The sequence below is a fragment of the Pelobates fuscus genome, chromosome 1 (assembly GCF_036172605.1).
Source record: "Pelobates fuscus isolate aPelFus1 chromosome 1, aPelFus1.pri, whole genome shotgun sequence".
NCBI classification, from domain to species: Eukaryota; Metazoa; Chordata; class Amphibia; order Anura; family Pelobatidae; genus Pelobates; species Pelobates fuscus.
In genome coordinates, this window is record NC_086317.1 from 57140109 (window position 1) to 57162648 (window position 22540).

Genomic DNA, 22540 nt, shown 5'->3' on the forward strand with positions numbered 1-22540 from the left:
CTGCATGGTGTGTGTCACTTGCATTCAGCATCTTCACGCTCCTATAGGAAAGCATTGGATTGGCTGAGATCATAAAGATTAATGATCTCATGCAGGGATGGGGGCCAACTGGGTTGAGACCAGGGAGGTGGTGGAAAAAAGCCAAAAAAGGGAATTTAAATAATGTTCAATAACTATTAAATGCACATGGAAATAGCCCTCTCGTTTAATGAATTATAGAATGATAAGGGAGTTCCATTATTTCTACATACTTTAACTGTAGAAAGCAATCATTTTATGTAAAGGTAAGCATTAATTTCTCATAACCTCCGAAATAGTTGATGTTTTATTAAAAGATATTGTGTCTTCTGATCGAAGGTCCATGTCACATTCATACAATTATGCCCCTGTTGGCCAATACATTAAAGGCTGACAGGGTTTTTTCTAGCATTTTTCTTCAATATTTTAATGTGATTTGTTTCTAGAAATTGTTAAAGCTGTTTTTAAAGTGTGCTTTTTCAGTTCATTTGCTGAAAATATATATCTAGAAACTTCGAATAATGTACTAAGATTAATGCCAGTGGAGACATCATAAACTATTAGACTGAAGACCAAATAGAAGTGGCTATTAAATTAACATATTGTCTTTATTTCTACAGTTTCTTTCCTGGTAGGTCAGTAAATGTGGACGAATTAAGGTCAGAACCGAAAATATTGTAACTCCCATCAGTCTTGGGACACCTTCTGGCTCTACCCAGAGACAAACTGATCCTTTGTTGCAGAGTGTCAATCAGACCACGTATTCTAGTTTTTATTGCACATTGTGTCTTCACCTCTTCATTACTGTATGACACCGTGTAGCACCAACAATCAGGGCAGCACTAGAACATATGCATGTTTTTCTTTTCCCATAACTCCTGGTTTGTCAGGAAACTGAGAGAGACTGATCGCTGCGACCAGAGAGTGATATCATGACAGCCAAGACATCTATGTTGTGGTTCTATCAAATAGAAATAGCCAAATGTGTGCATACGTTTATCCCTATTTCTAACCTGAGCCATTGCTTTGGAAAGTCATGTAATATAAAATATCCGGGATGCTGAATCAGGTAGTTGGGGAAAATAATACTATTTTTAGTCTTGTGGGTTAGGATGTTATAACTGATTATAATCTACCTCCATAACGTTTGGCCTTGCAATATTAAATATTTTAACACTTTATACTGAATGATAATTTTCATCAATTTACTAGTACATAAACTCTTAATTTTTACTCTATTTCCTACAATGTAAATGATTGACAGTGCTTTCAAATTTATATTTCATAATTTAAGTACTATTTTACAGACATTTACAGGGTTATTCTCTAAACTCCAAATTTTCACAAATCCAATCCAAACGGAAAAACTGAGATAAACAAAAATGAATCTGGAAAAATGCTCGTGCTCGCCATAGTTACAACTTGGTCATTTTTACCTCACTCGTTACTCAGATCTAGTGTATAACCCTGTCAGTGAAACAGGTTTAAAGCTACGCAAAAGCTGGATTTGCCAGCAGTATTGTTTCATCTGCATTCATGATGTTCTTTTGAGAATGAAGTGTATGTATTTTGATGTAAACTTGTTTTCACTCTCTTTTCTCTTTGTCTCCGGTTACAGAACCAAACCCGGACAACTTCTTTTTCCAGGTTCAAGCCCTCTGCCATTCTCATTATTTCTTGAGAAGATGGTTTACTTTGCTCTCCAAAATGAGACTCCAATGCTTCCTTGGCAGCAATGCTATGAGAACAGGAAGAGAGGAAACAAATAAAGAACAAATAAAGGCAGGTCTTAAAATTAGGATTCCCAGCAAACTGTTGTTTAAAAGGTAATTGCCATTTCTCTGGAATTTATGCTAATGGTTAAATTATGGAAAATCACCTATAACTCGTGTTGAACCTTAATAACACTGATTGCCAGGGATCCAAGATGGAGAATAAAAATGCATATTTCTATTTTTCACACCATACTTATACATATTTGTTAAAGGATCACTATAGGGTCAGGAACACAAACATATATTCCTGACCCTATAGTGTTAAAACCACCATCTAGCCCCCCTGGGCCCCTCGTGCCTCCATACATATAGTACATATATAGTACTGTATTCAAGCCTGAAGCTGTAACTCTGCATCCTGTTAGGTTCAGAAAAACAAGCAGTCTGCTGACTTCATCAGAAGTGGTAGCCTGATCCAATCACAATGCTTCCCCATAGGATTGGCTGAGACTGACAAAGAGGCAGATCAGGGGCAGAGCCAGCATGATTCAAACACAGCCCTGGCCAGTCAGCATCTCCTCATAGAGATGAATTGAATCAATGAATCTCTATGAGGAAAGTTCAGTGTCTGCATGCAGAGGGAGGAGATACTGAATGTTTGGATGCATTTTAGGCAGCCATGACCCAGGAAGGATCTCTAACAGACATCTTAGGAGTGGCCAGTGAAGTTATCACTAGGCTGTAATATAAACACGGCATTTTCTCTGAAAAGACAGTGTTTACAGCAAAAAGCCTGAAGGTAATGATTCTATTCACCAGAACAAATGCAATAAGCTGTAATTGTTCTGATGACTATAGTGTCCCTTTAAATATAGGGATACATAAAAATATTCTTTAGAAATTCTGGGAAGTTAACGTTCCATTATAAAGTTTTATGGTCCTTTGATTATATATCCATTTCCTCTCAACTCTTTAAATATTATTATATTTACTCCTCTGAAAGAATGCTTTCTAAAGTAAGTAATAATGTTGTCATTGCTGGATGCCACAGGTTATTTATGGTATTACTTACAAGCTCCTGTGATTTATCAGTTTTGATGGAACTGTAGTTACCTGACTTACTAATTCCATAACTTTGTAGTTGTTAATCATGCTTTAACAACTCAATTTTTTCAATTTAATTATAGTTTTTTTTTCTCAGTATCAACCATTCTACTCTACTGTGGTAATACAAACCCATTCAGCTATCAGTGTTGTATAAAATGGGTTCATATACCTCTGTTATGGATGAATAGAATAAAAGTAAATTATTTCACCTATGTGTAGTAGTTCTTCAAATTCATGCACATAAGACTTTAATATTACGGGTCTTTGGACTTTCTAACGTTATTTGTTTTCTCAAATGAGCCCTATATTTTGGTTCTATATTTTGAACGTAGGAAGGTCAATATTAAATGTGGATGTTAGTAGCAACACCATATTCCAGAATTCATTGTAATACTTTCACTTTATTGATATGGCTGTAACTACCGGTAATGTGGATAGATTAGTGTCATGTAAAGTCAAATACAAATGGGGCCACTGTTCTAGGCACCAATTATGAAGATGACCTAGCAGCAAAAACAGGACTATGCGGGATGCATTGGCATCTAACCTCTGGCAAATGAAATAACCATTGATAATAAGCTACTGCACTGTGGTTACTTAGACACTCTGTTCACTTGTAAACACACATGCTTACAAGAAGCTTATATGTCAGTATTGCATAAGACCTTAGTTGATTATCACAATATAAAAATTGCTACAGAATTGAGTTTGCTAAACACCAGATATATGGTGTGCTTGTAGAAGACTGCAGTCATGTTTATGTAATTCACTGATCAGCCACAACATTAAAACCACCTGCCTAATATCATGTAGGTCCACCTTGTGCTGCCAAAACAGATCTGATGCATCGAGGAATGGTCTCCACAAGACCTCTGAATATGTCTTGGTTGTAGATATCACAGGACAGTAGCAGCAGATCCTTTAAGCACTGCACAATATGAATTGAATTTGTTTTGGCAGCACATCCCACAGATGCTCAATCGAATTGAGATCTGGGGAATTTGGAGGTCAAGGTAACATATTCAACTCTTTGTCATGTTCCTCAAACCATTCCTGAACATTTTTTTCAGTGTGGCAGGGTGCATTATCATGCTGAAAGAGTCCACTGCCAACAAAGATCTCCATTGCCATGATGGGGTGTACATGGTCTGCAATAATCTCTAGGTAGGCAGGATGTGTCAAAGTAACATCCACAAGAATGCCAGTACCCAAAGTTTTCCAGCAGGACATTGTCCAGAGCATAACACTGCCTCTGCCAGACTGCCTTCTTTCCCATATTCACCAAACTGCAATGCACCTTTCCATCATGGCCACCATTACATCTTTCAGCAGTTTAAGCCTTTGCTCCACACGTGCATCAATGAGCCTTGGGTACTCATGACCTTGATGCTAGCCCACCCTGCACCACTATTGATAGGTACCATCCACTGCATACTGGGAACCCCTCCCCCCCCCCCCAAAAAAAAAGACTTGATGTTTTGGAGATACACTAACCCTGTCATCTAGCAATCACTATTTAGCCCTTGTCAAAAGCACACTTTTTGCTTGCCCATTTTTCCTGCTGAAATCACATGAAATTCAAGAACTGACTGTTCACATTTTACCCAAGATATCACCCACCCCCCAATACAGGTGCTTTTGTATCAAAATGATCAATGTTATTCACTTCATCTGTCAGTGGTTTTAGTTCTGTGGCTGATCAGTGTAAGTAAAGAACAAACGTATGTAGCTCAGTAAGATGAACAATTACAATTATTACATGGATTTGGCCAGTTTTAAACATTAGCTATTCAATATTAAGTTAAAAATATACTTTTTATTTTTTTCTCACTAACCTTATTGTTGTTCTGCGTTTCCTTTTTCGTTCATTACCACCAATTTTTTCATTGTATAAAGCTGTTCAAAAGCAAAATAATATTGAACTACACAAATATTTATTTGTAAATAGAAAAAAATAAAAACAAGTTTATTAACTAGCAGTGATAACTGCAGATTGTCTTTGAAGTCATGGCAATAATTAAATAATCCAGAAGTAATCAAATTATTTTTTAAAGGAAAGTGTATGATATACCAACAATAACAGCAATTCTGGAAACTGTTTGAGGCATTTTGCTTAAAGTCTCAGTATTGTGAAGAGTGTTTGAGCATAAAAAGAATACAATGACAGGTCATGTTTCCCAACAAGAGGGTAGATGGTTATAACTAAAAATGCAAATATCAAAGAAAGTTGCGGTGGGAGCAAAATGTGATAAAACCCCCCACTGATTAATGCAAATTAAAAATCTACTTCTGTTAATCATTTACATATTACAAATCAGAACCCTGGTATAGTTTTTCTTGAAGATAGCATTTCTGAGAAGTCATGTTTCCTTAATTCTCACAGAATGCCCTGTTGGATATGCAAATGAACACAGACATAAATCGTATTTCATTCTTAACCTTGAACCTCTGCACCCTTAGCAATGGAACGCTGTTTTAAACACACAACTCTATATCAAAGCATTAATTCTGATGCAAACTTCAAAGCGCAAGATAATAAGAGCATAATATAAGGTGTGGATATCATCAAACACAGACCTCGAGATTTGGCAGGTCTGCTGGCAAATACACTCTGCTTCTTTCCACTAACTTTTCTGCATTCTTTTCCATTAACAAATGTAATTAACAGTAAGACTTTTCATGGGGATGCCATTTTAATCTTATTTTTATACAAAGTTAACTAGCAAGGTTCCATAATTCCTAATGATGCAATCTCGCTATCATGGGGGGAGGTGGGGATCCATCACATTGACCAGAGCTTGATCTAATCTTGGTCATCTCTTGCAGTTGGTAAATATGTCATATAGAATGTGCTTCATTATTTCCAACCACACTGCATTATTCATTAAAAGCTGAATGTACTGAATGGGGCAAAAAACTTGTTCTTCTTTGTATCTTGCAATCAGTTTGTATAAAAATATGGTAACAATCATGATAAGGCAATGAATACCTCCAACTTGTTCGGCTTCATCCAACCATTTTGATAGTATGGATTTCAGTTTGCATGCATTTTTAAAGCTTAACTGCAGGTTTTCAAAACGGCATATTGTAGTTTGGCTAAATTCTGAGCCGTGTACTGCTGCAAGAGCTTCACCGACATTAGTCTGTGTGTAGCCTATAAAAATAAAATGATGTAGTTGACATATCAACATATTATGGTTTAAGATTTTAACAGCATGCACTTGCACTGACCTGACATTTTCTCCCAGTAGTGATGATTTACATTCTAAGGCTTATTGAGCACACCATCAATGACTAAGCCATTATTTATATTTGAAATATATTTATATAGGTTTTTATCATTTTCTCAAGAACAAAGGTCCACCCTATAGCAGTCCTTTAAAGCTTATCCCAGCTTTAAAATCCTTCCTAACAATATAAACCTGTTTAAGCAACAGAATAAACCCATAAATGATCCCTCTGAAATACATACCTCTTAATATCCCAGCCTTATACATCACTTATAATTAATCCCTGCATAACCCTAAACATTTTAAAATGTTAACATTATAAAATGTATTTATTTTCTCAAGAACAAATGTCCACCCCATACCATTCCTCAAAGCTTATCCCAGATTTAAAATCCTTCCTATCATTATAAACCTGCAAAGCTATAAACATTTTAAAATGGTAGCATTATAAACTGTATTAAGCTCTACTCTTTTTAAAGGGACACTATAGTCACCAAAACAACTTTAGGTTAATGACGTAGTTTTGGTGTATAGAACATGCCCCTCCAGCCTCACTGCTCAATTATCTGTCTTTTAGGAGTTAAATCACTTTGTTTATGAACCCTAGTCACACCTCCCTGCATGTGACTTGCACAGCCTTCCTAAACACTTCCTGTAAAGAGTCATCTAAAGTTTATCCTTCCTTTATTGCACGTTCTGTTTAATTTACATTGTCTTATCCCTTGCTATGTTGATAGCTTGCTAGAATTTGCAAGAGCCTCCTGTATGTGATTAAAGTTCACTTTACAGAGCAAAAGATACAATTGTTTCAGGTAAATTACATCTGATTGAAAGTGAAACAATTATTTTTTTTTACATGCAGGCTGTGTCAGTCAGAGCCAGTGGAGGTGTGACAAGGGCTGCATAAACAGAAACAAAGTGATTTAACTCCTAAATGGCAGACAATTGAGCAGTGAAACCTGAGAGGCATGATCTATACACTAAAACTGCTTTATTAAGCTAAAGTTGTTTAGGTGACTTTAGTGTCCCTTTAATGCAGCACTATGACATCATAGCTTAAATGACAGCCAGCATATTCTGAACACCAACCATTCAGATGGTTATATTGTTAATGGGATTCCACACAGGCATGCAATGTGTATGAAAGGCAGCATTTCGGAAAGCTGATCATTTTATAAAACCTAACTGTGCAGCATTTTCCTGATGCACAACTTACCACCTAAACCAAATGTCACATTAGATTTATCATGTTCTGTGAGCAGTTTGTTTAATTTAATTAGTTTTGTCCTAGTATAAAAGTGCAAAATAATTAATTTGAAATATATGTCATACCATCATTTACTGTAAAATTAAAATGTATACAATATATACATAACTCCCAAAAAGGAAAATAGGGAAAAGGAAAATGTGATCTGTGTTATCCCTAAATGACATTCTATAGAAGACATTGTTTATCCCTTTTAGTACTTCTTTTTATTTGCAAATAGCAAAGTTTGACAATTAAACATGGACAATAAAGTAATTAGCAATTCAATGATGTAATAACATAGTAACCATTATAAATGCGGCCATGGAAAATACAATTCCAGAATACCAGCAATTCTAGCTTTAACATTTTTAAACATAAAATAAAACTATAGATTGTTTTATTTATCACTGCCTGCAAAGCCTACAGGGATAATTGCTTTATGCTTTTTTTAGCTGCATCATCAGCTCAATGTGTTCTAATCATGTCTGCATGAGCTGCACCCAATATCAAGATCGTAATGCGAAGAATAACCTTCATTCAAACTGTAATACAATATATAGTTTCTCAGGCTTGTGCCTGAATACATTGTTAACAATGCTTTACGCAGTTTATTTTGTTTTGTTTCAATATGTAATATATTTTGATAAATTAGATTTACAAAATCAGAGTACTGCTCAATAATGTGTTATGTGTTCTGTAATGATTGGCTTTGTACATATTTGTATAGTTTGTATAACTATAAATAAAAAATAAAAAAATAAAAAAACATAAATTTCATTATATTAGTAAAGCCCAGGCTTGGCCATTTGTTTAGCAAAGCTGAAATGATACAAGAATGGCAATTGTTTTACAATAATTAAACCTATGTCCCTGCATTATTCCAAGTTGTGAAACGGTATTGGATTCTTTAAATTTTTTGTTAATTTTTGATCTGATGATAAATTCATGTAGTCTGTATTGCAGTTTGCTCAGAACATCAAGCCTCCTATGAGCAGAGACTGTAGTGTTACTATGTAAATGTAGCTACATTAAATGGACACTACCAGTACCATAACCACTACAATGGGATTTATAGGTTATGATGCCATGAGTCCTCTTGCTCTGTCCAATGACATGATGAACTTTCTGACAATATGTGAATGGTTTGACATTTACTGGTTTTGACATTTTTCAGTCTTCTCTGATCCTTTCTGTCTGCACTGGTAAACTAAAGTAGATGTTCGTATTTTACATTAGCAAACAAACTCTGCACATTATTATTCTTTGGCTGAGAGTGATAACTGACACGTCTACAAATGCAACTACATATTCTCCACTAGGTCAACTAGGTTTGGACCTACTGCAGCAAAACGGTTGATTTTTTTTAGTATTATTTTAATATCAGGCGTCTTTTTCCCATAACAGCTGCCTGGTTTCTTTCACATTGTACTAGGTGAGTGGCAACTCTGCTACTCTCAAATGCTCTCATCTTCTCTGCAAGGCCTCCGGACTCCCTGTTTCCTTCTAGAGGTTTACACAGTTACCGGGGCAATCAGCAGAGAGTGCACCATCTAGTACCTGTGTAAAGCAGATGCTAATGTGGGGTTACTATAGTGAGACCGTGCCTCCTGGGTATTTAATCTTGTAGATGGTAGGCTGGGGATGCATGGATTTAAATTCAAGTCCTTTTGATTCCCTGCCTGTCTTACTGAACAGTTGCAAAGCAAGCAGAAAAAAGCATTTGCATCATAGGGTTTTAATCTCCTAAATTCCCTTAGACTGTAGAGGCAGCCTATCTCCTCTCTAAGGACATCTCTTCACTCTAGACACCTTCTTCTCCATTCCATTCCATTCCTCAAAACAAATGGAAGTAAACTGGAGGAAACAAGGACAATGTCTACTTTGTGCATACATGGCTCTCTTACCCACTTAATGGACACTACAAATAAATACTTCTTGATTTATAAATCAGAATAAAAATGCAATTTGATAGCACCATACTTTTTCTGTTGGACTGACTTTGTTTTATTCGAATCCTGAAAACAGGTCAACATCATCACAACTGCAGTCCAGACAGCAACCCATGGTGTTATACATAACATTTGGAAAACAAAAACATACCTAACTTAATTCTTCTGACTTTAAACTGGTTAGCAAACTTTTCCAACTCCCTAATTTCTGGAGAATCCATGTCAATGGGTTCTTCAATTGGTTTATTTTTTCTTCGGAACTCCTGCTTGAAGTCTGCAGTGGTTAGGTCCTCTCCAAGGAGAGATTGATGCACAGGAGCAAATCCATGTCCCAGCGCACAAGAGCTAGCACTCATAAGGCAAGGAGGCAGACTACCTGTATGGACTCCTAAAAACAAAAGGTAATGTGCATTTCTTTAAAAAAATATATATATATTTTTACATAGAAATATATGGTAAATATTAAATACCTCCAAAGTATTTAATGCATATTGCAAGATGAATTATAAATCAATGACTGTATGTAACAAGGTTAATTATTTCCATTTTTCATTATTATAACTATTTAATAATTAATACCTGCCTACTTTTTGCTGTCCATAAAAGGTTGTTGACTGGCAAAATGAAGAATGCAGAAGGTACTTATAATGTTTTCTATAAAAAACAAAGTGAAGGTTATAACTCCTTCTAAAGAATCCCCTTAATAGATGGTGTTGACATTAGCAAACAGGATTTAAATCTTATTCTAAATAAATCTAGCAGAATTTTGTAAATCAGATTTACATTGAAGCCTTGTAGATAACAGTTTCTGATGGTCAACATCTTATTAGATTACAATGACCTATCATCCTGAGTATAAAATACCCCTTTGCTCTCTACATTACATAACCAGAAAGAGATGGATGTACTATACAGGACTGGATAAAGAGTGGATGTTTCTGTCTATCTTGTTCTTTAACTGCTGTTCTCTATATGACACTGTTGGACACTATATGACACCATTTGACATTATTACTTTTCATTTTTTATTCAGATTTTCCCGATGAATTTAATTACTGGCTATGTAGATACATGTGAGATCTTACAGTAACAGAAAATGGATTGCAATGTTTGAGCAATCACAAAATAGCACATTGGTAAATACATATGTGGTTAATTAACTTAGAGAACAACTTGCCTTGCAGAGTGCTCACTCCATTGACAACGTTTGACAGGGGCATGCTGCAAGTTTGTAAAATTCTTGTTTGAGAAATACTTGCTGACAGCATTTCTGGAGTGGCAGATTTAATGCCTACAAAATAGTTGTAATAACATACACTTACATATATCAGCCGCAAAATATTAATTCACAGATCTTGACACATACATCTTAAAAATAAAGCTTGTTGTCATACTACAAGACACAGAGTTAATGTCCGTTTGTTTATGATCTGCCATCTTTAGAACTGATTACAATATATGACACAGTTCTAAGATTAAGTTTTAATAGCGGTCAATTTTGAAATGTTTATAAAATTACTATTATAAAAAAACCTTTTCAATAAAAAATATTTGGCTACAATGGCATCTCACTCTCCTTATCAGCCACCTACATACCTGTCTTATAATTTTAAGCTATTAATGAATGTTTAAAGAGAGCTTGCTAATCGCTTAGGAAACAAAGTTTAATTCACAGAATATAGGCCACAACCTAACCAGAAAAAAAGAGAAAGGGAAGAGATGAACAGCCAGAGATTATTGGCCTGCCTGGGATATGCATAATGCCTCCTAGGAGCAGAAAGATATGAATGACTGTGGACAAACATCCATGATGAACATCTCAAGCCAAGATTAGAATGTTGCAAAATCAAACATGATAAACAAGCTAGCTCAGGGATACCAGAGAATAGACTAGTCTGATTGGGTCAGAACATAGAAACACACTAACTCTGAGAAACAAGCTTAAAGTACAACTGTCACCTAAAAACTACTTTTAATATAACATCATTTCATTAAGTTTAGAAAGGAAATAGATTTTTTAAAATAAAAAAATAAAAAATCAAGTTTATGTCAAAACATTTAGAAAACTAATCCCAACCTTTAGTATGTGACAGGATCCTTTAGCCACATACATACACCTTGGGTCAGATGGTGTTTGATAGCCGACAGTCTCTTTGGTCTTCTGTATTGACTGTTGGTTTTTAAACACTGTCCTCAATTGAAAAACAAAATCTATTTCCTTTTTAAAACGTGACAAAAGGATTGTTATATTAAAAAAAAATGCTTTAAGGTAACAGTTTTCTCTTTCCGAAAAACAAAATATTTTCCACTATCAAGTTTATTATATTCACTACAGTTAGATTTCAAGGTGAATTCAAAGTGAATTTCAAACTAAAGGCCACATTAGAGGGAATTTTTCCAGTTTGGTTATTTTGACTTTAATTTTGATATTCATTTTGAATTAACCTTAAATTCTCCAATTAGTGACTAACCCTGTATGCGTTAGATTAAGTATCATAATATGTCTGCATTGTTTTTACATCCATTCAACATTACCAGATGTTACAGGTGCATGGATATAACATTTTTACGTTCCGATTTAACTTTCTATTGTTACTGTTACTAATAAACACATACATAATACTGTACAGATCATGCAAAAGTCTTTAAATACATTCTTACCTGTCATGACCCCATAGGCAGCTTGCTGGTTTCCATAGTGACAGGATGGATTTGGGTAGTGCAGGCCTGCTGGAGTGTTATCCACATTAGGCACAGGGAAGTATATGTGAGAAAATTTAGGAATTTGGACCAAAGACAAAACAGACGGGACTGGTAAGAAAATGTATGATGATTCAAGATGCATTCTTAAAATATTTGGCTATATTAAAATATTTTTTTATGATTCATTTAAATGCAAATTCTTGTTTTGAGAAGAAAAGATTTCACTTGTTTTACTGAAAATTCCAAAATACTGTGTTCATTATACATATTGTAACCCCTTAAGCACTGAGCCAGCTGTACACGTTGTGATCAAAACAAAACGTAAACAAAAACTGGAATTTGCGCTATTTGTCTGATCAAACGTAATTCACCTTTTTCATATTAAGTGCACCCACACTTATTATATATCATTTTTTTTCCGAAGAAACAGGGCTTGCATTTCACATGAACAATTTATAATGAAATAAAAAAAAAGAAAAATTAAGATTTTTAAAATTTCTTTTAGTTCTGCGTGGCATTCTAACTGTGAATGTCATAATACAGTTAGCTTTTACTCCAATAACATGCACATATTTGTATTCAGCAAAGCCTCATGAGTACAACAGTACACACACCCCATGTACAGGTTTTATGGTGTTTTGGAAAGTTACAGGGTCAGATCTAGCATATTTTCCAGTTTACACACATTGAAATTTGCAAGACTGGTTATGTTGCCTTTGAGACTGTATCGTAGCCCAGGAATGAGAATTACCCCCATGATGGCATACCATTTGCAAAAGTAGACAAAACAGGGTATGCAATATGGTGTATGTCCAGTCTTTTTTACTAGCCACTTGGTATCAAACACTGGCCAAAGTTAGCATTTATATTTGTTTGTGTATTAAAAATGCAAAAAACAATTATGAACGCTATCTTTGGCCAATGTTTGTGACATCATTTGCAATACCTTGGGTTGTCTTCTTCTGCAAATGGTATGCCATCATTGTGGTAATTCTCATACCTGGGCTACCATACTCTCTCAAAAGCAACATAACCAATCTGGCAAATTTAAAAGTGAAAAAAATGGAAAAGCAAACATAGAAACATAGAAACATAGAATGTGACGGCAGATAAGAACCATTCGGCCCATCTAGTCTGCCCAATTTTCTAAATACTTTCATTAGTCCCTGGCCTTATCTTATAGTTAGGATAGCCTTATGCCTATCCCACGCATGCTTAAACTCCTTTACTGTGTTAACCTCTAACACTTCAGCTGGAAGGCCATGCATCCACTACCCTCTCAGTAAAGTAATACTTCCTGATGTTATTTTTAAACCTTTGTCCCTCTAATTTAAGACTATGTCCTCTTGTTGTGGTAGTTTATCTTCTTTTAAATATAGTCTCCTCCTTTACTGTGTTGATTCCCTTTATGTATTTAAATGTTTCTATCATATACCCCCTGTCTCGTCTTTCCTCCAAGCTATACATGTTAAGAACCTAAGTTTAGTAGCCCTTTTCTGAACTCTCTCTAAGGTATCAATATCCTTCTGAAGATACGGTCTCCAGTACTGCATACAATACTCCAAGTGAGGTTTCACCAGTGTTCTGTACAATGGCATGAGCACTTCCCTCTTTCTACTGCTAATATCTCTCTCTATACAACCAAGCATTCTGCTAGCATTTCCTGCTGCTCTATTACATTGTCTGCCTACCTTTAAATCATCAGAAATAATCACCCCTAAATCCCTTTCCTCAGATGTTGAGGTTAGGACTCTATCAAATATTCTGTACTCTGCCCTTGGGTTTTTATGTCCAAGATGCATTATCTTGCACTTATCCACATTAAATGTCAGTTGCCATAACTCTGACCATTTTTCTAGTTTACCTAAATCATTAGCCATTTGGCTTATCCCTCCTGGAACATCAACCCTGTTACATATCTTAAACCTTATATTTAAACATGTTACTTTCAAAAACACTATCAAACCTGTACATGGGGGAGGGGGGGGGTTACTGTTATACTCAGGTCACTTCACTGAACACAAATATTAGTGTTTCAAAACAGGAAAACATATCACAAAAATGATATTAGCAACGAAAGTACCGTTTGTGTGTAGAAAATGAAAAAAAAAATGTAACTTTCACTGACAATATCATCGTTGTAATACATTTTACTGTTTTGAAACACTAATATTTGTACTCAGCAAAGTCTCCCAAGTAAAACAGTACCACCCATGTACAGGTTTTAGGGTGTCTTGGAAAGTTACAGGTTAGTGCTAGCAAATAAAATTTTCTGGACTTTCTGCCTGGGTTGTCAGGCAGATCCCTCAAATTGTAACCAATAAAATTACTTAATTTAATTTATTTAACTTAAATTTCATCATAAACCAATCCAGACAAGGCAAAGCCAGGGTAAACATTGCAAATGAAGAGAAGAAATAAAACCATTGTTTCATTTCTTCTAATCTCTTTTGACCATCAGTTGCATAGGACACAGTATATAACAATGAATGCCAGGGAGCCAAGATGTTCTACATCACATAAATAGACCAAATATCTCTATCAGATTTATATCATTATTGGCAGATAACGCTACGAGAAATATTTATTAGAGACAAATGGTTTAATGCAGTGGTTCCCAAACTTTTTAGGTTCAAGGCGCCCTTAATATTTCAGTATTTTTCCAAGGCACTTTACTGATGCTATAGTGTAATGTGCAGTGTTTGTGTTTGAAGGGATGCTTGTATACATTTATTGTGTTTTTAATACTGGTGTGTTTTTGCATGTAATGTTTGCGTTTGCTTGCAGGGGTGTGTCTGAATGTAATGTTCACTTTAAAATTGTACATTTGTGTGAAGTATTTGTGTTTGAATATAATTTTTTTGAGTTTGAATGCAGGGGTGTGTTTGTAAGTAATATTTGTGTTAGATTGCAGGGATGTGCTTGTATATTGTGCAGGTGTTTGACTAATTGGATGTATGCACATACATTACCACATACATACATACATTCTTACACAGATATTCATGCACATTAACACACAGATGCATATAAATACACAGACACATACACACAAATTCATATAGACACCGACACATACACAGATATAGATACACACCGACATACACACATGCACCCTGACACACACAAACATTGATACATGCCCACACCATGACACAGATACACACACTGACACACACTGACATAAAAACATACACCCTGACACACAGAGGCACATACACAGATGTGTGCGCACACACAGACACAGAAGCACACTGACATATATAAACACACACAGATGCACACCCTGACACAAACACACTCATACTCGTTCACACACATACACTCATACACATACACACACACTCATACATACACTCACACACATACAAACACTCATACACTTACACACACTCATACACATACACTCATACACTCATACACATACACATACACAAACTCATACACTTACTCATACTCACACTCATACATACACTCACAATCATACACATACACTCATACACATACACATACATACACTCACACACATACAAATACTCATACACATACACACACACTCATAAATATACACACATTGACACACATACAAACACTCATACACATACACACACTCATACACATACATACACTCATACTCACACTAATATACACACTTACACTAATACACACACACTCAAACTCATACAAACACTCACACACAAGTGCTTTTTTCATATCTCCAGCCACCCTCCTGTTAGCTTACCTTGTGTGTCAAGGAGGGTGGCTTGGAGTCCTGGTCCTGCTGGGAGGAGTGAAGGGGTCTAGAGCTCTTCGTGCTCCTCTCCACTCACGCTACAGCTGCCTCCTCTCCCTCCCACACTGTCTCCCTGCAGGATGCTGGGAGGAGGTGACAGGCTGTAACTTCCTTCCAGCCGACCAACATTACAGGGACCCAGTCGCAGTCTTAAAGGATTGCGGCACTCAACCAGGTCCCTGTTGAGCAGTAATGTTTCCCCGGTACTATAATCATAGCATCGGGGAAACATTCCACGGCACCCCTGTGTGCACCTCATGGCTCCTCCGGGTGCCAGCGGTTCCCAGGGCGCCGCAGCACACAGTTTGGGAACCACTGGTTTAATGGGTTTTTGGTTCCAGATCAATTATAACTTGGGGGTTTATTCACTGAATACCAAAATCCATCTACAAAGGATCAATACAACACTTAAATATCTACAAAAAAAGAACCCCACTGTAAATAAGCTGAAATACTAACTTGTAAATCTTAAAATGCCACCATTGGCTGTGCGTGCATACGTCAGACGCTGGCTAATGATGCTACTGGGGGTGGAGTAACACTCCCGGAAGCAAAAAGATTAACCTCTGTCTTCAAAGGGAAACATGGTATGTACAGACACCAAGTACCATAACTGCTTCAAATCACTGAAGTAGTCATGGTGCTTAGAATAACCCTTTAAGGGTACTTTCAACCCTTAAAATGGCTTCAGCACAATGAAGTTGTTTTTAGGGCTGATGTCTCTGGTTGTTGACTTACCTTAAGGTGTTAAAGAACTGTTTATTCTTGCTAATAAAGGCAGAAGATTGTTTTTTGCTATTGTTTATTAAATTACAGAGTTTAAAGTCTTATTTAAAAAAATAATATTTACAAATACTTACAAATTTAAATATTTTTTTTTCATCCAACAAAACAGTAAGACCAGCTTTAACCAAACTGTTAGGATTTTTTTTTACTAAAATTAGAGTTTAAAATGAATTCAACTTGAATTTAAAATTTTAGCCCAAAGTTAGCTGAACTGAAAGTATCGCTGATTTAGAGAATTTTTGAGCAATTTTGCTATTTTGGCCTTAAGTTTTAAATTCACTCTGAATGCTCACGTCAGTGATTAACCCTGTGTATGCTATTCTACTCTTATTGCAATTCAGTAGCATAATTTTTATCCAACTACATTTCCAAGATAGCAATAGGGATATTTTATATTTAAATGCCACCGTTTCTCTATTGCAAATGCATTTGCAGTTAGCAGTTATATCAATTTATATGAATTTCATCGTTATGTGCTTATAGATTTTATGAGCAAATCCCATTACTCAAATGTAACTAGAAATGGATGATACAAGAAGCATTCACTATACTATACATATATAAAACCAACCTCGTGCTGATGATTTGCATTAACAATGAAACAGCTGTCCATGAGTGGTTCACTGATTTTGCATCTTCTCCTAAGTTGTGTTTCAAAGCTGTTGTATACAGAACACACAGATTCAAAGGAATCCATGTTTAAAATGGAATGAGGCAAAAATTTGATTCTTTGTTAAACTAATTTGCATATTCCCACCCAGAATCCTTTGCGGTAGTAACATCACTGCAGATTTGTGATTTCTGTAGGGAAAGCAAGTCTTATGGCTTGACTGGTCTGCAGTTTTTGTTTAACATTGTATTAACTATATATATATATATATATATATATATATATATATATATATATATATATATATATTCATTCACTATACCATATCATGTTTTTAAACTCAGTAGTGTATAGAGGATAATGTCACACCATATATAAAGAACATGAAGAACATCAAGTCTGCATCAGGACACTTATTGCCATTACTCTCACAGGAAACAGTAGTTATTTGCAGCTGCTGCCATTAATTTAGAACCTTTCCTCAAACTGATATATCGATATAGTCATCTAAGCTCAAATGATCTTATCATCTGCTGTCCAAAGTTCTTGCCCTGGTACACTCACCCAAAGTTGGGCAGGCTTATTGCACATTAACTTCCTTATTAGTTGAGGCACAGCAGGAGGGCTGATTTTAGACACCAGTAGAACCTTTAAAACACAAGAAGGTTGCCTAAAGACTCCTTGCCTCATAGCCACAACATTGAGAAGCTTGACATTCATTCTCTGGATCTATTTTTCTTTTTTTAAGTAATCAAGTGGTATATGCAATGTATGAAATTAGTCTTTTTGTTTATTATTAACCACTTAAGGATGATATTATAGTCTATGCCAGTGATGGCTAACCTTGACACTATAAATTGTTTCTGAACTACATTTCCCTTGATGCTCAGCTAGGTGTTAGACTCTAAAAGCTAGCTGAGCATCATGGGAAATGTAGACCAGAAACAATTTATGGTGTCAAGGTTAGCCATCACTGGTCTATGCCATCATGCAGTGCAGTGCTTTAATGTCCTCTATACAGTGAGCTGGGAAAACCTTCTGCTGATATCAGTATCAGCAGATGGAATCCCTTAATGGTGGATTAGAGGGGGGATTAGTGTGTGTGGTTAGGACTGGGATTAGAGGGTGGGATTAAGACTGGGATTTTAGGTCGGATGGTAAGTAGGATTATGGATAGGATTATGGATAGGATAAGTGTTGGATTATGGGTAGGATTACAGTTTGGATTATAGGTTGGATTACAAGTAGGGTTATAGGTTGTACTATGGGTTGCATTATGGTAAGGTAAAATGGTAGTTTGGATTATGAGTAGGATTAGGAGGGGGATTATGGGATTGATTATGGGTTGTGTTAAGGGTTGGATTAACGGTTGGACTAAAGGGTGGATTAAGGGTTTCATTAAGGGTTGGATTAAGGGTTGAGCATATTAGGGCTAGGAATAGGGGCAGGATTAGGAGAAAGGATATATGTGTGGGGTATTATTTTACACATTAACAATAGCAGATTACAAAAATGGGGTGTTTGCAGTAGTTGGACATACATGTGTGGAAAAAAAAACAATTAACTAATTTGACTTTGGTTTGGGAAAAAAAAAGTGTCTACATGCTCTTATCTATACATATCTACAAATATATACTTCTGTGACGTGGTTTCTATGACTACTAATACATTTGTGATTTCAGCAGACCATATTTTTTAAAAGTTTTAACATAAAAAACACAATTAACTTCTTGCAGTATTTGTTTTATTATGTAAAAAAAATATTGAAATCCTAGACACATTAGGCATTTCAACAATTAGGACTAATTAGTGAATCTATTTTGAGTTAGTTTTCTTTGTGTGCACTTGGTGTGTAAAGATTATTAAATACAAAACTGAGCAAAAATATATTTTTTAGCTAAAAAATAATAATAATATTGTATTCCTATTTAATCTTAAGTAATGTTTAAATATAGGGTATGAAAAAAGCCTGATTTCTCCTTTAAAAAAATATTTTTAATATATATGGAGGCACTTAAAGAATACAAGGGGGAATTGTGGTAGATTGAGTGCATGGGAAAAGCAGAAAAAATACCTTAGTCACCAATGTGTCATACATTTAAGTTATAAAGTAAGGTATGCTTTGCAATTTTGTGAATTTTTATGCAATTCCACCATATGTATCTTCTTTTTTACATTTTTTTTTTTTACATTTTTTAAAGTTAGTTCTATGTTAGTTCTCCTTATTTTGCTGTAGCAACCGAAATCTAGATCTAAATGCAAATTATTTATATTGTAATAGTTTCAATAGTTTGCATCATTTATTTTTTTAATCAAAAATAGTCTCTCCAAAATACACAAGCTTACTTTTAAAATGCAACAGGGTGTATTAATATTGAAACTACGATGTAGATTTTAAAATTAAATTAAAATATTTGGGTGATCAGTCACTAAATAGAAATATTCATCTACACTGATGTTTTGTATTTATCATAACTTAATATACTATATTTCACATTTTACATATTTTAAACTTAAAAAGTTTTCGTAAAACAAATTGTGTTAAAAAAAAATATACCTAGAGTTTTCAACTTTCTAAGTTACATAAAACCTCAGAAAAACAATGGCCATTGCTTTGAATTGATTTGTGTGTACTTGACACATAAATACTTTTTTTGTTTTAATATCCACTGTAAGCAGAGCTACATCTGTACACAATTTGAATAGACTACAAAATGCAGTATATGTACATCACTTGTTAAGCAGACTATGTAAGATCATTTTACAAAGGCTAACTACTTCATTGTAATGCATGTTTTTTAATTTTCTTTATTTATTACTGTCCAGCTTAGCTGCCGTTTCAAATAATTAAATAAATAAACAAATAAATAAAGTCAGGTGTTTAAAAAAATAAATTAAATTTAGTGAGCTTTAAAGTGTGTGTGTATATATATATATATATATATATATATATATATATATATATATATATATACTTTAAAGCTCACTATGCATTTAAAATGGCAAATTTCCAAGTATTTTAGTAACAATGTACCATATTTTAAGTAAATATAACAATTAAATGTAAAAAGTACTATATTTAGTCATTCTTGGATCAGATAACACAATAGTCATTATAAATTAGACAATCAAGAAGAAAAGCACCAAGATATCGTAATAAAAAGAAAAAAGTACAAAGACGAAGGTAACGTACCTGTTGAGACCACATTGGTGGAGTGATTAGAGACAGGAAGATAATCACTGTGATGCATCCTAACTGGGAAAGTAGCTGAAGATTCAGAATTTAGTGGCACAAAAGAATCAGCAGTCACAAAAGCTTGGAAACTCATTCCCCCAGATTGAAAAAGAAGAAAAGGGAGAATGGTTTAGTTTTGCTTTTCTGGAAGTCTTGAGTAATCAATAATAAATGTTTAGATCACACCTTTTTTTAAAATTGCCTGTATTCATAAAAGGGGCTACTTGGAAAATGGGTGTCGTGTGCAGGTATTTATACTGTTAGAAAATCCCTTTATCCATCTTAATGCTCTTTCTCCAGGAGATTGCTACATAAACACGTCTGTTGTCCTTCCCACCAACCCGAACAATATCCAACCAATTAGTTTGAGAAAACAGAAACCTGAGCTCGTCTGTTAAGCCAACCTACCATTAGTTTACATGTTATTTGAGATACTGGCAAGTGTCTGGTGCTCTTTGACAGTGATGGTTAACTTGAACTACATTTCCCAAAATGCTTAGACAGCCTTTGTGGTCATCGTCGTTAATGTTGTTCATAAACATTTGGGGTGTCAAGGTTTGTGCAAGAGCTTGGAGAGTATACCAAAAGTGCAGTGAGTAGGAGATTCAGTCATTAATACTGGTATATCAAAATGGTAGTGGTTGTAAGGTATATGTGACATGAAATAATATGTTATATACTCAAATTCTGGAAAACTGTTACAATAGTCATACTAAGTAAAATTAATGAAAAAATTACATTTAATAATTAAAAAAAAAATTAACTCCAAATGGTTTGGATGAGTAAAATGTTCTTATGTGTTGTAAAATAATTACATTATAATTAAGTGTTCTTGCATAGCAAGACCACTTACTGTTATCTCACATATATATTATTATTCTTATTATAGCCAAATTTACCACCCTAACTCCTCCCACAGTTTTTACACTACATAGACAGTAATATACCGAAACATGCGGATTGTTCCCGATTGGTGTGCTATTACTTTGTGGAATGTTTCGCCGAATGGTTCTCGAAATATCGTCGTTCTTGTGGCGAAATTGGTCCCATAGGAATAAATGACAAAATGTTCAAAACTAGAGTGGGAGCTGGCAAAAGCTGAAAAATCAGGACATGATTTCTAAACTGCCATCACTCCCTCATTTTCAAGCCCACCTACACAAATCTTATATAAACGTTCAGTTATCCCTCCTGCCACTAAAAATGTCCACGGCTAATCCATAGTCCTGATAGTTTTCACAATATGACCATTTGTTTGCAACTCACGCCATCCATTGACATTCATTGAAACTCCACTCTAGCCAGCTCAAACTTGAAGGGCAATTTCTAAACTGCGACGGTGCCTTAATTTTTAATACTTCAGAGACATACTATGCATCATAATGTAGGTTTGGGTCTTGTGATTCTCACAATATAAAGCTCTTCGCTGCAGGATGTATAGTTATTAAAATACGACCGTTTGAAGATGGCAACCGCCAAAATACTCTGACCTGTGCCAGGCTGGAGCAGCAAGTGATGTCATAGACAGGGCCTTTTGTACATCTGGTAATGTTTTTATAAATGTATGTTTTAATGTAACTGTGAAGCACTTTGGGCAACAATGTTGCAATTAAATGTGCTATATAAATAAATAATAACAGTTACTCCGCCCACTCCAGTTGTAGACTACTGGTGGAGGCAAGAACACTTCACACAATTTCCCCAGAAATTGTAGCTTTCTAGTTATTATTGTTATTGGTATTTATTTAGCACCAACTTATTCTTTAGCGCTTTGCAATATTATAAAGGGTAAAATTGAACAATAAATTAGACAATTACAAAATGTTACAGGAACAATAGGTGGATGGGGACCCTGCTCAATAGATTTGTTATAATCATGTTTTACATATACCTTTTCACTTTTTAGGTTATTGGATTTGTTGATGCAGGCTTGCTTATTTCAATGACTTCACATGATATTGGTGCTAGAGCCATATTTAATATAAATGAAACAAGTTATTGAGATAAACTCTGGAGCCATATATGTTTCAGAAGTCAGATCCATGCATATTCCTAAATATACCGCAAACCATGCACATTATGTTACACAGATATCTGTGGATCACTATAATAGGTGCATTTTCATAAAGATACATCAAGGAAATG

The 22540-nt window shown here is 35.0% G+C and overlaps 1 protein-coding gene across 2 annotated transcripts; it reads right to left on the reverse strand.

Annotated features, from left to right (window-relative positions):
• Window positions 1-1025: 1025 nt before the first annotated feature.
• On the reverse strand, window positions 1026-21088 carry POU1F1 (POU class 1 homeobox 1). Of its 2 annotated transcripts, XM_063443226.1 has the most exons (7): window positions 20354-21088; window positions 11930-11995; window positions 10401-10559; window positions 9420-9644; window positions 5830-5994; window positions 4676-4736; window positions 1026-1756 (listed from the first exon to the last, which is right to left on the reverse strand). In XM_063443226.1, exons 1-7 carry the CDS (start codon window positions 20487-20489, stop codon window positions 1543-1545), a joined length of 1026 nt encoding a protein of 341 aa, XP_063299296.1. In that variant the 5' UTR covers window positions 20490-21088; the 3' UTR covers window positions 1026-1542. The 2 variants fall into 2 exon arrangements, with proteins under 2 accessions (XP_063299296.1, XP_063299304.1); XM_063443234.1 differs by lacking the exon at window positions 10401-10559 and having other exon boundaries at window positions 11930-11998.
• Window positions 21089-22540: the final 1452 nt, after the last annotated feature.

Bases quoted from the DNA above. Each gene is read 5' to 3' on its own strand.
- POU1F1 (XM_063443226.1), bottom strand. From the start codon at position 20,489: ATGAGTTTCCAAGCTTTTGTGACTGCTGATTCTTTTGTGCCACTAAAT. The intron at 11,996-20,353 runs GTACGTTACCTT...ACACTCCAGCAG, and splicing joins CACCAATGTGGTCTCAACAG to GCCTGCACTACCCAAATCCA. The intron at 5,995-9,419 runs GTATGTTTTTGT...TTATTTTTATAG, and splicing joins AGTCAGAAGAATTAAGTTAG to GCTACACACAGACTAATGTC.